This window comes from Cebidichthys violaceus, unplaced genomic scaffold (genome assembly GCF_023349555.1).
Source record: "Cebidichthys violaceus isolate CVI_PGR_0920_01 unplaced genomic scaffold, fCebVio1.0.p SCAF_23, whole genome shotgun sequence".
Classification (NCBI taxonomy): Eukaryota; Metazoa; Chordata; class Actinopteri; order Perciformes; family Stichaeidae; genus Cebidichthys; species Cebidichthys violaceus.
In genome coordinates, this window is record NW_027176406.1 from 10489759 (window position 1) to 10505683 (window position 15925).

A 15925-nucleotide genomic window follows, 5' to 3' on the forward strand; every position below is an offset into this window, starting at 1 on the left:
GTCGTCTCCGCTGCCTGGACTTAAAAGAGGATTATCAGATAGCTGTGTGTGTCCATTCTGTCGGAAGTAACACACAAAGACAGGTCCTGACCAAATATAGACTCAGTGACCACAAACTATTGAAAGAGGATATTTAGGTGTTTTTTAAAAAAAAGCACATGCCGACCCAGAGGGAGGATTGAACAGGGGTGTAAAGAATACACATTTAGATCCCTGTTTACCCAAACCTTTTTTTTTTTTTTTTTTCGGGGACCCACTTTTTAAAAATGGCAAACCACAGTGACCCAGTTCACAATAAGTCTTATCTATAAATCATGAGAAGAGCAAATTTGTGCATAAAAAGAGTGTTCCATTCGAACATTTTTACTGACATTGCACATCACTTTGTATCATCGTCAAATCGGTAAACCTGTCACTGTAAGAGATATTCGTGAATCACAACTACGTTTTATGAATGTGTTGTAAAAAAAAAACATATCCACGTTTAATACCAAATGAGAACAAAGAAATGAATTTAGCTGCAGATCACAGACTAGCTCATTCTTTTCATTTCCTCTCATCACTGTAACAAACAGAAAGTAAACTAGAATCAATGCTAGAAGCAGATTCATTTCTTTTTAGAACAATACGAACATTCAGTCTCCCTCATGTGGCCCAAAGGTGTACTGCAGATATAAAATAATAAAAGACTACGGAAGACGTTCTGCAAATGTATTTGGCGTCGATAATGAGATTTCCTGCGGCCCACCCGTCAGTCCTGACCCAATCTTTTTTTTTGATTTAGAGAATCATCGAAAAAGTACTCCGAGTAAAACCTCAATGTCCTCACGAGCTTGATACAAAGCCTCTCACAGCTTGTTTCACAGGAACACAGGAGTCTGTCACACACACACACACACACACACACACACACACACACACACACACACACACACACACACACACACACACACACACACACACACTCGCTATAGTGAATAGAATAATACAACTTAAACGAATGAAAGCAACTGTGAGGCGATAACAGAAAGCATCTTTACGCAAGCTGCTAGACAAAGCCAGCCAACTTTGGACTAAACAGATGGGCGAGAGGATGTCAAAGAACGTTCTGCTTGAAACTCTCCCGGTCTTTACGGTAGATGGCGAGCAAACTGACAAAGGCGGCTATCTAACACCACCGACGACGGCGGAGCTTGTGGTTTCCTTTGCTTAATTGATCCCCGATGCACACCCACAATCACAGTGCGTTTCTTGTCAGCTCCGTCACCGTAGTTCTGTCATTTAGAACAATGTTTCATTTGACAGCTCTGTTCTCAAGACAACAACAACAACAAAAAAAAAGTTTCTGGAGGCATCTTCTTTTATTCCTGAACTGTTAGAATGAGGAGAACCCGTTTTCCCTGCATGGGTGAGGAGCGCGTTGTTTGCTTTTTCAAATATGAATCATCGAAACTCCCACTATTAAGCCCACAATTTACTTGATGTTAAGGGTGAACATCAAAAACTCCCAGAATATGTGGTGACTGTGGGTACCAACATTTAAAAAAAAAAAAAAAAAAGCACTGAAAAATGTAACTCTCTTCAGCATCAAGCTTGCTGTTGGACACTGTACTGTATAGTAGATACGCATCTTTATTCACCGCTATCAGGACATATAGCATTGAGACTGCTGTCCAAGTTTATGGGCCCATTAAATGCGAATTCTGTTTTTAGGGTGAACTTGGCATTTGATTTATGAAGGCGCGTCGTGAATACGACTCACTGCATGCTTTCTAGGGGGTCAATTTATGCTCCCACTGGATCGCACATCGATGTAGATCAATGTGTCGTAATGGAGGCTTGACTTAGAAAACCATTATTTCTATTCTGCGGTCTCTGGCCCAAATTCAATTTAGAATTTAGGGGATTTAGTGGACACATTTATCCAAAGTGACTTTGTAAAATGAGCGAACGTGCCTCAGGCCATACGCAGGGGACGCTGGCAGATAAGTCAATGTGCTGCGAAAAAATGAAAAGTTAAAATCGTCAAGAGGTGAAAGATCAAAATGCTAAATGCTCAGTAAAGCATACTAAGTCTATATGGCTGTGTTGACGGTACAAGCCTGCAGGGACTTGGCTGAGCAGCCAATGGTCTGTTCTTTCTGAAACAAGAGCAAACATTCACCTTCACCCTGCAATGTCAACAGAGGTGGAAATTTAACATCTGGTAATGCGGATCAGTTTTCAGATATGTTCAGCCTGCAGCGTCGAACCAGCGGCGCTGATGTCTTTGTGCTTTGGGTTGGGAGTTTCGCTCTCTGAAATCACACTGTTATTAGCATCGCTACGGCAACGAGCTTCATTCCAGCCCAGGAGACAACCCAAGTAAACAAGGTGAGTGACTCGCACGCAAGGTGTGTGAGGTGCATTACAAAATCTGGTTGGAGGTTATAGGCAATTAACTCTGCATCTCCCTCGCTGTCTCTCTGTCACACACACACACACACACACACACACACACACACACACACACACACACACACACACACGGTACAGTACGTTTAAGCATGCAGACACAGGGATTGCACATTGACTGCTTAACTTGAATCCCCTAAAAATGGGATTCACATATTGCATGTTCAGTGACGGTGTAAACGCAGCCACCCATTGGAAATACAGATGCTGCATGTGCCTCACCTATTTCACTCACTCAGGTTTGATAACATTAGCTTTCAAATATGACCCAGATATGTGCAGTGAAGCTGAGGGCTGACACTTGATGTTTGAAAGGGCTTACTCTGTGTAAAAGGTCACCTGTGCTGCTGTGCGCACACACACACACACACACACACACACACACACAGGGTAACTATCATAGGGCAGGTTAGTGACAGTGTGCTCTCCAAGCTGTCAGCGCCGTTCTGCGGTTTTGTCCGGGATAAAGCGTAAAGTTCCCTCGGGGGTTTCACCTCTGTGGACTGACTGGTACATTGCATTCCCCACAAATACAGAAGCAACTACAGAAGCCAATTAAATGCAAAACACGCATTTTTTTGTTTTTGTTTTTTATGTTCACATTTGGACAAAAACCCAAAAGAATGCAACTTAAAGTAAACTGGCACAGCTAGTGGATTCCGGTAAAGGCCTTTAACGTCACCAAATGGAGATAAGTGTGCAACAGAGCTCTCTCCGTCTGACAGATATTTATAGATACAGATTCGATGTGCTACTTCTGGTCTGAGAATCAAGCTTGTGTCGGGGTCACAGCTCAGCTCAGGTTTTAGCAGCAGCAGCAGCAGCAGCAGCAGCAGCAGCAGTGCACAACCAGAGAATATCAATGTCAGTCATGCCATTTTTGAATATCAAGTTGCATGTGCGAAACTGAACACATTCTGATTACAAAACAAAACGTTGCACAGTCAAGCGGTGCGGTGGAAAATTAAGCAAACACGCACGACCATAAACGAAAACGTGCTGAGGACGGAAATATGCAATATTATGAAGCTGTTACGTAAATAAAATACCAAGCTACTCCAACACAGAGATGTAGAGAGGATATCAACTGCACACCTGCTGCACACAGACTCACACTTCAAAACTAAAAAGAGCAACACACTGAACAGCTGAGTTCCTGAGCTACGGTTATCACACCGTCTGCTGTTCTACTCACCTGTCTGAACGTCATCCTGGGACCAGTTGTGTCCTCCTCAATGTCCTCCACGTTACACTTCTATGCTCGTCCATTCTCAGTCTCTGTGTCCCAGTAGAACCAGTCCACACAGTCTCTGTCCCAGTAGAACCAGTCCACACATTCTCTCTCTGTGTCCCAGTAGAACCAGTCCACACATTCTCTCTGTGTGTCCCAGTAGAACCAGTCCACACATTCTCTCTCTGTGTCCCAGTAGAACCAGTCCACACAGTCTCTGTGTGTCCCAGTAGAACCAGTCCACGCAGTCTCTCTCTGTGTCCCAGTAGAACCAGTCCACACAGTCTCTGTGTGTCCCAGTAGAACCAGTCCACGCAGTCTCTCTCTGTGTCCCAGTAGAACCAGTCCACACATGCTCTCTGTGTCCCAGTAGAACCAGTCCACACAGTCTCTGTGTCCCAGTAGAACCAGTCCACGCAGTCTCTCTCTGTGTCCCAGTAGAACCAGTCCATGCAGTCTCTCTGTGTCCCAGTAGAACCAGTCCACGCAGTCTCTCTCTGTGTCCCAGTAGAACCAGTCCATGCAGTCTCTCTCTGTGTCCCAGTAGAACCAGTCCACACATTCTCTCTCTGTGTCCCAGTAGAACCAGTCCACACAGTCTCTGTGTCCCAGTAGAACCAGTCCACGCAGTCTCTCTCTGTGTGTACCAGTAGAACCAGTCCACGCAGTCTCTCTCTGTGTGTACCAGTAGAACCAGTCCACACAGTCTGTGTCCCAGTAGAACCAGTCCACGCAGTCTCTCTCTGTGTCCCAGTAGAACCAGTCCACACAGTCTCTCTCTGTGTGTCCCAGTAGAACCAGTCCACGCAGTCTCTCTCTGTGTGTACCAGTAGAACCAGTCCACACAGTCTGTGTCCCAGTAGAACCAGTCCACACAGTCTCTCTCTGTGTGTACCAGTAGAACCAGTCCACACAGTCTGTGTCCCAGTAGAACCAGTCCACGCAGTCTCTCTCTGTGTCCCAGTAGAACCAGTCCACACATGCTCTCTCTGTGTCCCAGTAGAACCAGTCCACGCAGTCTCTCTGCGCTGCAGCAGAAAGGCATTCACACACCTATCAGAAGTTGAACGGTCTTCAGCGGACTTAGCCACCACTGGAAGATCCACCATGAGCACATTAGCATTCAACGTTAGCTCGTCCCGACATGCACCGTCATGGGTGTGTTTGATTTGGGTCACTGGGTGAGCTCGCCGGGGTTAGCGGAGGCCTTTTGACTTATCATAGCAGAAGCTCAGCGTTACCACCGCAGTGTGCAGCGAGCACCAAAGCACTGAAAAATAATTCGGTCCTCATTAATAATCTTTTTTTTTTTTTTTTTTACAACTGTCCTTTTGGTTATATGAATGACGTCATCCTCAATTGTATTGCATTGCTATGTTTGTTTGTTTTTGTTCCGTTCACTAACCGTCAACCCTGGTAGCCTGATAGCCTCGCACAACATTAAATGAAAGAATGAAAAGTGTAACGATCAAAGTCATACTATGCTAATATTTCGGACTAATTGGTTCAGAATTCATCAGGTGCAGTCAACCTAATACCTTGGTATGATAAAAGTTGCTCTGCAAAGATTGTACAAGCGACAACATTTTTTTGTGATAATCCATAATATGTCTGTTTGTTTTACATGTTTGACACATTTACAACCTCTCTTGATTTAATGTGATGTTGCACAATCTAATCAACCACCACCACACTACTCATTCTGATCTTAATAAACCAAAACATCTCTGCAGACCTATTTGTCTGATCATGACCATACCACCCTTACCCACCTCCACCCACACACACAGGGAACTCACATTTCATTTACTGTGTGTGTGTCTATTGTTATCGTTGTTTTTACTGCTTGCCTTCCTGTTTGGGACTTGATTTTCAGTTCTCTTTGGGGACAACTCATACAAGCCCACCCACATCTCTGTCTTCTTCTGCTCAGCTGTTATGTATCTTTGCTTTTCATTTTATGGTTTCTTTACACATATATAAACACCAATCTTCATTCCAAACTCCCCGGAGTAACACTTTCACTATGCTGTACCCAACAGGTTATGTATTCATGTTGCTGAGATAAAACCTGAGGTGAGGCGGCCACGCAGAACATGAATCCAGGACCGCAGTCAGCTCAGGGCGGGCCCACGCACATCTCAATGTGTGGCTGATAGCTTCGGTGCAGAAATCTGGAGTCATGCTGGCGCTAAATATAGACAAAGGTTTTATGTAAGCTGAGGTGAATCATTCCATTCCACACATTTCAGCACATTTATTCACACACACGGGATAAGTGACACGGCACAGGTAAAGGAAACACGGGCATGTGTTAAACATCCGCAGTGCTCATCACATGAAATAGATTTAGAGAACTGACAGCACAGCATACGCCTGTTGTCTGCCTGCTGAAATCCCACACATACATGTGTGTGTGTGTGTGTGTGTGTGTGTGTGTGTGTGTGTGTGTGTGTGTGTGTGCGTGTGTGTGTCTCCAGGGCCTATGAGCCAGTTGATTTGAATGTGTTAATCAAAGCCCTAACGTGATTGATTTGGATGTGTGTGGAAGGGCTGGAGGGTTGTCCTTCACATAGGCATCCCAGTATCTAAACAAACAGCGCACACACACACACACACACACACACACACACACACACACACACACACACACACACACACACACACACACACACACAGTTAATCACAGTAGGACGGAGCCCATGTAAGCGTGTGAAACAGTGGAGCACAGGTTTGTGTCTCTCCCCTCCTTTGACATTCACTGGTTCGTGCACACCACCTACTATTTGTTTTATTATCAGTATGAGCACAGTGAACAAAGGAGTCAGGGGTAGAGGTGAGTATCGAGCCTCGCTCAAATTATCTGAGTGGATGCAGAACGAGCACAAACACACTAGTACGCTAACAACACAGCCCTGGATATTGATCTCGTCTGCCACAAAATAATGAAGAGGGGAAGTGTTAAAATGAGTTATTTCCAATTAAGAGTGCGGGAAGAGGGATGGGTTTACAGCTGAGGGATGACTGAGAGAGAGAGAGGGAGGGAGAGAGGGAGAGAGACGAGTTGTCAGAGAGGAAAAAAAAGAATCAGCAGGGGAAGATGGAGGAAAGGGAAAGATGTTGGAAACAGAGGTAAAGAAGAGCAGATTGTTTGAGGTAAGAAGAATTGAGGGGAAGAGAAGAAGGGGAGAGGGAAGCGTGAGTGAGACAGAAAGAGATACAGGGAGTGGAAAATAAAAAAAGAGGCGATTGACTGAATTGTGGTCATCATGGCAACCAAATCTCCTCCTCCTCCTCCTCCTCCTCCTCCTCCTCCTCCTCCTCCTCCTCCAGAGAGAGCACCTTTGACACTGCCAGGTAGCTTCAGAGCACTGATAACCTCTTTATCTCACACACACACACACATATACACACATGTGCACACACACACACACACACCTGTGTGTCTTGGAGAATCCTGCATGTCAGACTGACCATATGCATCAAAGCCACAGACACGCTCACGTGTCACTGCTGTTAATGGGTCCTGACAAACAGAAGAAGGGGAAAGGTCATCCTGCATGATTCCCTCAGCCTTTGTCTGGAAGGATCAGAGCATGGGAACCTGTTCTTCACCTCCTCTTTTCCATCCATCACTCCGAAAATCAGCTTCACACACATTGCCCTCTGTTACATCAGATTAGATTATGATGATACTTACGAGTCTCTCAAACACACACACACACACACACACACACACACACACACACACACACACACACACACACACACACACACACACACACACACACACACACACACACATAAAAAGGTGTCTGGTTGAAAGGACTGCAGAGATTTATGCCCTTGATCTGATTTCATGTCCATCTCTGTGCCATCCCATGCATGTCGGACTCACTGTGCTGGTCAGCCAGAACTGTCAGATCGTAGGATTTTTGTTTAAGATATCGCTTCACTTTCTTCTTCACAGGCTTCAGTCGGACCGTCGTTGCAAGATCACAGGAAGTCATGCGGGTTCTTTTAATGCTGTATATCTATGTAATTTTAAGACGGTCAAACATGAATGAAAAAGGTCAAATCAATATGGAATCCTAAGACAATTTCTGCATACACAAACAATTTCTCTGTGAATCCCGCCCTGTGAAATTGTTTGTCACTTTAATGTTGGAACAAATGTGTGAACTGAAACATTTTCCCCAACGTCTTTAAGTAAATTGCATTAATATAGCAACGGCGCCATCTTCTGGCTAACAGGGCTAATTATGTTTTTATTTTATTTCATTCATTTGACTTTTGTGAGGTACATAAACAGAAACTATTTGCGGAACAAGGAAGGGAACCAGGATTAGGCCTTGCTGAATCATTGAGGGCTTCACTGTGATAAAAGTGTGTTTATAGCTTGAGGATTCATGTCTTGTTCACTGTGAACATCTGCTGGTCAAAGGAATCAATAGCACATCCGCAGTGCTCATCACATGAAATAGATTTAGAGAACTGACAGCACAGCATACGCCTGTTGTCTGCCTGCTGAAATCCGTGAACTCATCCCTCATGTAGACAAATAGCTCCAGTCTCCTTCATCAGCTCCTCTAAACTGATGAAGACTGTTGTTTGATAGGAGGCGGGATGTAGTCTCAGTCAATGTTGATACTAATTATGAATCTAAAACATTATAGTCTTCTTATGAATTATGAGTAATTGTTGTGCATCAGCTGGTGTGACGGTTTCACTAAAGCGATCTTAAATGATAGAGTGCAGCAATAACTGTGTTTCACAAATATTACAATAACATTTTTGCTGGCCAAGGAAGGGGCTTGTTGATACTGTGCGTGTTGAAGGAATCACAAAAGTCCATGTTTATTAAGTACGTTCTTTAATAATACATGCTGTAAAGGCAAGCGTTACTCTCAGTTATGAATCTGGAATGTCTGGGAGGGAAAACAAGAAAGCATGTCGAATTTCAAAGCACCTTGAAGAAACAGTGGATCACATCTACATAAGTAGAACTTCTCGACTAAACACCGCAAACTGCAAAGCAAATAGCAGTCAGATTGCATTGGCTTGGGACTACTCATGTTTGGCTTTGCTTTTCAGTCAGTAGCTCTGTCAAGTGTGCAGGAGGAACACGCAGTTACAATGTTTGCTGTATGTTTCTTTGGGTACGTGTGAGTATTATGACCCTGTGCATGTGTGTCTTATCTATCCATATTTTTGTCTGCTTGCATCCGCACAAGTCAACAAGCTAAATTCCTGCATAGTACATTGTATGATAAACACGTAAGGCACTACTGATACCACATGACATTTGAGACCTTAAAAGCTGGGGCTATATATGTGACCTGATGCTACACTAATTGAAAAAGAAAAAAAATGACTTTCAATCCAAAATTTCCAGGGAGGGTGGAGGTTTACTTGATCTCGAAGCTTGTGACGCGAACCTCCCCATCGAAGCTGATGCACGAGTATTTCTCTGCACCCATGCGGTTGGGGAAGTGGATCTTGGAGCCATCTGATAAAGTCACCTGGAACTCTGTCGGGGTGAATTCAATGACGATCTAGACAGGTGGGATGTGAGCAAGAGACAGAGTGAAAAAGAGGAAGAATTATTTTATGTTTTCTTTTTATTATAGCTGCATGCTCTACCACATCAAAGTAAACACCTGATCTGATGAAACTATATAGAGAAAGCTCTCACAGATCTCTGTAAGTCCATAAATTGGTGCTCAAATAATTAAAGTTATCAGAGGTACAGTGACACATTTTCCAACAGAGGTCACTAACAGACAGAGAGAGGCATGGCATGTACCACCAGACACACACACACACACACACACACACACACACACACACACACACACACACACACACACACACACACACACACACACAGATGGGCTCCCACCTTGAACTCCTCTCCCTGGTGGAAAGGAAAGCCTCCCTCACGGTACTCCTCGCACCAGCTGCCATTCTGGTAAGAGTTGCAGACCACAGCGTTCTCGTCTCCGTGGGCGTTGAAACGAGGGTTGATATGCATCGTGATGTCCTTCTCGTCAGGGCCAATGTTTAATGCAAAACTATGGCCGAAAAGAAACAAAAAGGACGTGTTACTTTTCTAAATGGCTGCTTATATTTACAATGGGCAAGAAGACACCAAGTGCACAAACTATTGGGACAACCTCAGCAGTTGCGTGGGTGCTCTTCTCATCTGCTAACCATTATCTTCATCAACCCCACATTAGTGAATGGAGGTTTATAGGTAGTCACTGATTGTATCTGATTACAGTTTCCACCTCCAGCTCTGTTTGAGAGTACATACAGTAAAGACGGGCCCTCGTGTTGAGTTACTTTCACAGGGAAAGTTGAACAAGTACAGAAAGAAGAAGAAGAAGAAGAAGAAGAAGAAGAAGAAGAAGAAGAAGAAGAAGAAGAAGAAGAAGAGGAACGAAACACAGAAGAAGATGTCTCATTGGCCTCAGCCACTTCTGTCATTACTTACTTTGTAGCATCAGGCTTGGGGACTCCAACAACAGTCAGGGTCTGCCCAACCTTGAAGGACATGTTCTTTACGATCATACCCTGTGCAAAAAAAAAAACAGGGGGACACGGTACGTTATTGTGTGGAAACACTGCTGGATTTTTACTACATCCAATCATTATTGCAGCTTCAGGCAATGAACAGCACCAGCAGTAGCTTCAGCCAACTCTCCGATCCTCACTCCATCCTTAGAAATAACACGACATGTGTTTTCAATTATACTCCCATCAGCCAACTGGTCAAAGATTCCAGCTCTTTCCTGTCCTACCGTTGCCAGGGCCCTTTTCCTCTACATAGATTTTGGCAGAAATGTTGAAAAACGATAGGGGACGACCGTTAAACTGAGTAATATTTTCCTAAGTGCAATACTGGAGGACAAGTATACCGCGGTGGAAAAAAAAGGCTGAGCACAGCAGAAAACCTCAGCTCGGTTGCTGCCGTACATGTGGCAGGGGAATACTGTGCCGAGCCACGATTAGGAAATTACACTTGAGCAATCTATTATCTGGTTATGAAACACAGATCACCACTGTTTAACATTTTGTCACTTTGTCAAACAATGTATCTGGGGAACTGTTAACAGTCGCCAGGGAAACAGGTACAAATAGAGCAGCCCTTTGTGGGTTTCTTCTTCCCAATATAGTTAAAGTAGAAGTTTATGAGATATTGGATGAAATCTGAGCAGAGAGACCGCCTGAAGATCTTAGCTTTTCGCAATCATGATATCTTCTGGTCACAAAAAGTGACAAGTAACAGAAAATGATTTAACACAAATATAGAGTTTCTTTCATTGTGGTTTTTACTAGACAGAGAATTGTGATTCACCGCTGCCTTTCGGAGGTTGATCTTAGCCAACTTTCCAAGGGACAGTAGCAGGAATTTGAACAACGTGTGTGAGTTTTATGCACTGCAGCTGTTGTAAAAAAAAATCTTGCTAATCTCAGCAGTGTTAAATACAGCCAGCAAGAAACCAAACTTTCCCACCGAAAGGCACTTTATTTAGTTGATAAAGTTCAGGGTCAGAATTATTGACGTGTTCAGGCAGGAATTGGAAGGGAAATGTCATTTCTCAATGACTTTTAGTGATATTGTTCACCTGACCACCACTTTAAATAATCCGTATATAGGTGGATATAGTGCCATGTTGCTGCCGGTTTGTTGATTCAGGCAGAACTTGAGAGAATTTATCTGGAATAAAACCAAAAACTGTATTTGAATGATCAACCAAACCATGAAATGAAAGGGAAGCTGGAGGGATAGAATGACATACGACATTCTTTCCATGTTAGAGTCCAACTGTTAAGTGTGTGTTTGTAACACATGGCACTGGGGCTTGAGCTGTGTGGGGATGGGCTGAGGTCAAAGCTGGCAGTCGCCCTGCATCTCTCCAAACACACCGCTGTCTAAAGGAATCTGAATGCTGCATTGTATAAGTGATGCCAATTCATTAAACTTCTGAGTGACAGAATCAACCAAGTGACTCGAAACACAACTAAGTATGTACAACCATGAATTATTTAACTCTAAAAGAACTGTTATCCTGATGGAATTTCTGTAATACAAATACAAAATGAGACACTCCCTGAAAGAATCCCATGAGAAAAAAAACCCTCCTCATGACCAAGTCTGCCTTTTTCACTCCAAGAGGTCAACTTGAGAATTACAGCATGGCAGCATCAATTCTCCACTCTACCTGATGACTTCATTTCATTATATCCTTTAATGTGATTTAAACCCGCTGCCCCCGCCTCGCTGTGCCCTTTCAAATCAGATGTTTACTCCCATATCCAGCAAAAAGCCAGAACGATACAGGACCTTATTGTAATCTACTGAGTTTATGACTCCCAAGAGACCAGAATGCATTGCTGGACGTGTTCAGCTGAGACGGAGAAGATTGGAATGAAATGGACAAATGGTAGAAAGCGTTTCTGTTCCAGCGTAATACACTTAATGCAGGAAGAATGTGCCAACTTAAACAGCTGACTTATTTGCAAAGCATTTGCTGCTTGAATTAGTCGACTAATGTGAACGCACGTGTGCTCTGTCGAGAATACTTTGACCATAAAAGGCAATCTAAGAAGCCCAGACCTCTCAAAAGAAAAAAAAAAACCAAGCAGCTACAATGATGTGCAATGAGCTGGTTTAGTTAAAGACACAGTTCAGCTGGTTCAGACTCATTGACTGTATATGAGGTGAGCTGACACTCAACCAGCTGTCAGTGCCACTTATAAAATAGGAGCCGACGGTGCTCGTCTATCTGAGTCACAAGATTACCACAACAGAGTAAAAGCAGTGCAGGAGCACCATAGCGGTGTCAAAGTGTTACTTACTTTACTCATCTTTGCAGATGTAGTCACTCCAGTCGGGTTGAGAAGAAGTGAGAGTGGTGCAGGGCCTTGACTCACTGCACCCTCGCAGGCTATATATACAGTGTGGGAGGTTCCTTCAACCTGAGTGACATTTCCAGCAGCGAATACAATCAGGCCACCAGAGACCATCGACCAATGACGTCAAAGTGTTGTTATAGTCTGTAAATAAATGTTTTAGTGCTTAACAAGTGATTGCAGACCTTCGTGGGGTGAGGATAATTAGTGATTTGTTGACATCAGACTGTTATATTGTAAACTGGTGGTGTGGAGTCTGACTGCGAGAGGTAAACTAGAGTGACAGACAAAAATAGAAATGCATTCGTTGCTAGGGAGACAACTAAATATTTGGCGCAGCCGATCGCCTTAATGCGCACTTACTGTATATAGCTTACAGTCGGATCAAATGGCGGCATTTGAGAGCAGTCGGCCTCAGTTTCGAGAGAAAGAGGCCAAAGGGAAATGTTGAAACTGAGTCAAATCCTCACAATGATCTGAATCTCTGACTCACAGCCAGCAACGGGCAATACTCTCACCAGCTGACACACAAGTGACACTTGTGAATGAGGCACACACACACACACACACACACACACACACACACACACACACACACACACACACACACACACACACTTACACTGCAGTGTGATACAACGTAATGTCGTTGAGATTAAAACCACGAGGAGCAACTGTCTCAGTGAACTTAAATGGAGGTCTTTCAGTTTTATGAATGTAGGAGGGTTTGGTCACCTCAAGGGTTTACTTGTTGTAAAAGACAAAACACACACACCTACACACACACACACACACACACACACACACACACACACACACACACACACACACACACACACACACACACACACACACACAGATTATAAAATGTATGTGGTTGCAGTTTTCACTGTAAACACATCTGTGAGAGGAATCTGAAGGGGACGAAGTCTTTATAATCATGTCTGCTGGTTAACACACTGATTACTAACAACACATCTGCTTTTACCTTCTGCTCACTGACAAACAGGCTCACTCTCACAGTTACTCAGCAAACATCCACCAGATAGTATATAGCTTAATATCACGGTTGCTCTCTTTAGGTACACGATGTATCTGGGAAGCTATATCAATGAGACACGGGTGCATCAGAAGTTCAATGCGGCACAAAGATGTTATTTTTTTGTCTTGCCCCAAGACCCAGTCTTAAGACAGTCAGCAGATCTATTCACACAGAGGCCTTTCACATAAATAGAGGAAGAACACACACACGCACGCACGCACGCACACACACACACACAATACAATCATTGTTTTATTGCTATATGGTAATAAAAGCATTGATTATTACACCGTACTGAAGTTAATCTGCATTAATACCCTTTGCTATTAAACAATATGTTCCTAATGTATGTCCTGCAAGTAACACTACCTCTGTGAAAGTCACTTCCTCCACCTACACACTTGGCGGTGCACAGACTAGCAGCTTTCTCTATTAGTTGTTATATTTTGAGAGTTGTATGATTGGTATGGTGTCTGCTTTGACCTGAAGTGTGATTAAAAACACGAGTGTTCTCTGCCCTCCAGTGGTCACAGTGAGGGACTGCAACTCTACATGAATTTGATGGCTGAAACATAACTGGTATAGTGCAATATTACCTTAAAACATCTCTGGTAACAGGGTTTCCAGTGGTGCTTCTCCAGCTCTCACACTTTACTAAGAGGAAGGCTTCAGCAAACTCTGTTATAACCTTCAAACGTGCTGCTTAAACTTGAAAAATAAAGATCACACATTTTAGACCTCAAAAATGATTCAACCTCATTACTGTAGGGAACAATGTCAGCTAGAAATCTGTTGCTGTGTCTAGACACGGTGATAAAGACATTTACAATAGGGCCCAGCTTTGAGCTTGAGAGCCGTCAAGGAGTTTTCAGACATCCCTCTTTATTAGCAGGATGATGACATTTCATTGACTGAGAAGTAACTTATTTGGGAATTTGAATTCAATAAAATTTGGATAAAAACACATTTGTTTATAATAATTCATTCATAAGTATTCCCCAGTATGACATTTAAATGGGTGAAGTATACCGTACTATTGTAAAAAGTCTTTTAACGTTGGTTAATTCATCTCATTAGATTTTGGCTAGAATTAAGAATACAATGTACCTAATATGAGAATGGTGCATGCTGTGACTTTTTTATTTCACTATTAAGATAAAGGGTACAGTGGTGTCCCTGGGGCAGTGTCATGTTATATGAATTATGTCCACAGTAGTAATTCCATTTTATTTTACAACACAGCTAGTCAGAGACAGACACAAACCGATGATATTGACAGGAGTCAAAGGTGAACAGGAGACTCCCTCCCTGATGCAACCCTGTGTGATCTGCTTATGGGAAATGTCAACAAGGCTAAGAGAGTGATTATTTCACATGTAAAGAACAGGGAAATATATATTTAAATAAATGCAAACTTTTCATGCGCTGATAAGTATTTACCCCAGTACTGAACATCTATTCATGTTTTAATTGTAATCATTACATAAACACTACAGGAGTATTACACTGTGATTGCAGCATTGCACTAACATTAACCCTGCTGCTCAATGAGCGCCTGGTCCACCATGTAATTATATGAACGACCCCCTCACTGCTATTGGTCCACTGCTAATATATTCACATTTACTGTAACACTATTGGTGAACAGGAAGTAAAGAAGGCATGTACACACGCTAACCCTCTCCTTCTGCATTAATACCCTTTGCTATTAAACAATATGTTCCGAATGTATGTCCTGCTCGTAACACTACCTCTGTGAAAGTCACTTTCTCCACCTACACACTTGGCGGTGCTCAGACTAGCAGCTTTCTCTATTAGTTGTTATATTTTGAGAGTTGTATGATTGGTATGGCGTCTGCTTTGACCTGAAGTGTGATTAAAGTGTTCTCTGCCCTCCAGTGGTCACAGTGAGGAACTGCAAGAGGTGTTCAAGGAGTTTTCAGACATCCCTCTTTACTTAGCATTAGCAGGATGATGAAATTACATTGACTGAGAAGTAACTTATTTGGGAATTTGAAGTCAATAAAATTGTTGATAAAAACACATTTGTTTACAATAATTCATGTATAAGTATTCCCCAGTATGACATTTAAATGGGTGAAGTGTACCATACTATTGTAGAAAGTCGTTGGTTAATTCATGTCAATACAATGTACCTAATATGAGAATGGTGCATGCTGGGACTTTTTTTATTTCACTATTAAGATAAAGGGTACAGTGGTGTCCCTGGGGCAGTGTCATGTTATATGAATTATGTCCACAGAAGTAATTACATTTTA

The 15925-nt window shown here is 43.0% G+C and overlaps 2 protein-coding genes across 2 annotated transcripts in view; both read right to left on the bottom strand.

Moving 5' to 3' along the window:
- The window catches only part of cacna1ia (calcium voltage-gated channel subunit alpha1 Ia), a 154643-nt gene extending 150916 nt beyond the window's left edge, over positions 1–3727 (bottom strand). The window contains exon 1 of the mRNA XM_068719177.1: positions 3650–3727. The gene's annotated coding sequence lies outside the window, so the exon portion shown is untranslated. The remainder of the gene's footprint in view (positions 1–3649) is intronic.
- A 4814-nt stretch (positions 3728–8541) lies between these two features.
- LOC137878633 (beta-galactoside-binding lectin-like) lies at positions 8542–12658 on the bottom strand. Its single transcript, XM_068719006.1, has 4 exons — positions 12551–12658; positions 10182–10261; positions 9588–9759; positions 8542–9240 (listed from the first exon to the last, which is right to left on the bottom strand). The coding sequence occupies exons 1-4, from the start codon at positions 12557–12559 to the stop codon at positions 9094–9096; spliced, it is 408 nt and encodes a 135-aa protein (XP_068575107.1). The 5' UTR covers positions 12560–12658; the 3' UTR covers positions 8542–9093.
- Positions 12659–15925: the final 3267 nt, after the last annotated feature.

Excerpts from the sequence above, each read along its gene's own strand:
- LOC137878633 (XM_068719006.1), bottom strand. Across the intron at positions 9,760-10,181 it reads CCCAAGCCTGATGCTACAAA|TTTTGCATTAAACATTGGCC; the intron begins GTAAGTAATGAC and ends TTTCGGCCATAG. Across the intron at positions 9,241-9,587 it reads ACCAGGGAGAGGAGTTCAAG|ATCGTCATTGAATTCACCCC; the intron begins GTGGGAGCCCAT and ends CCACCTGTCTAG.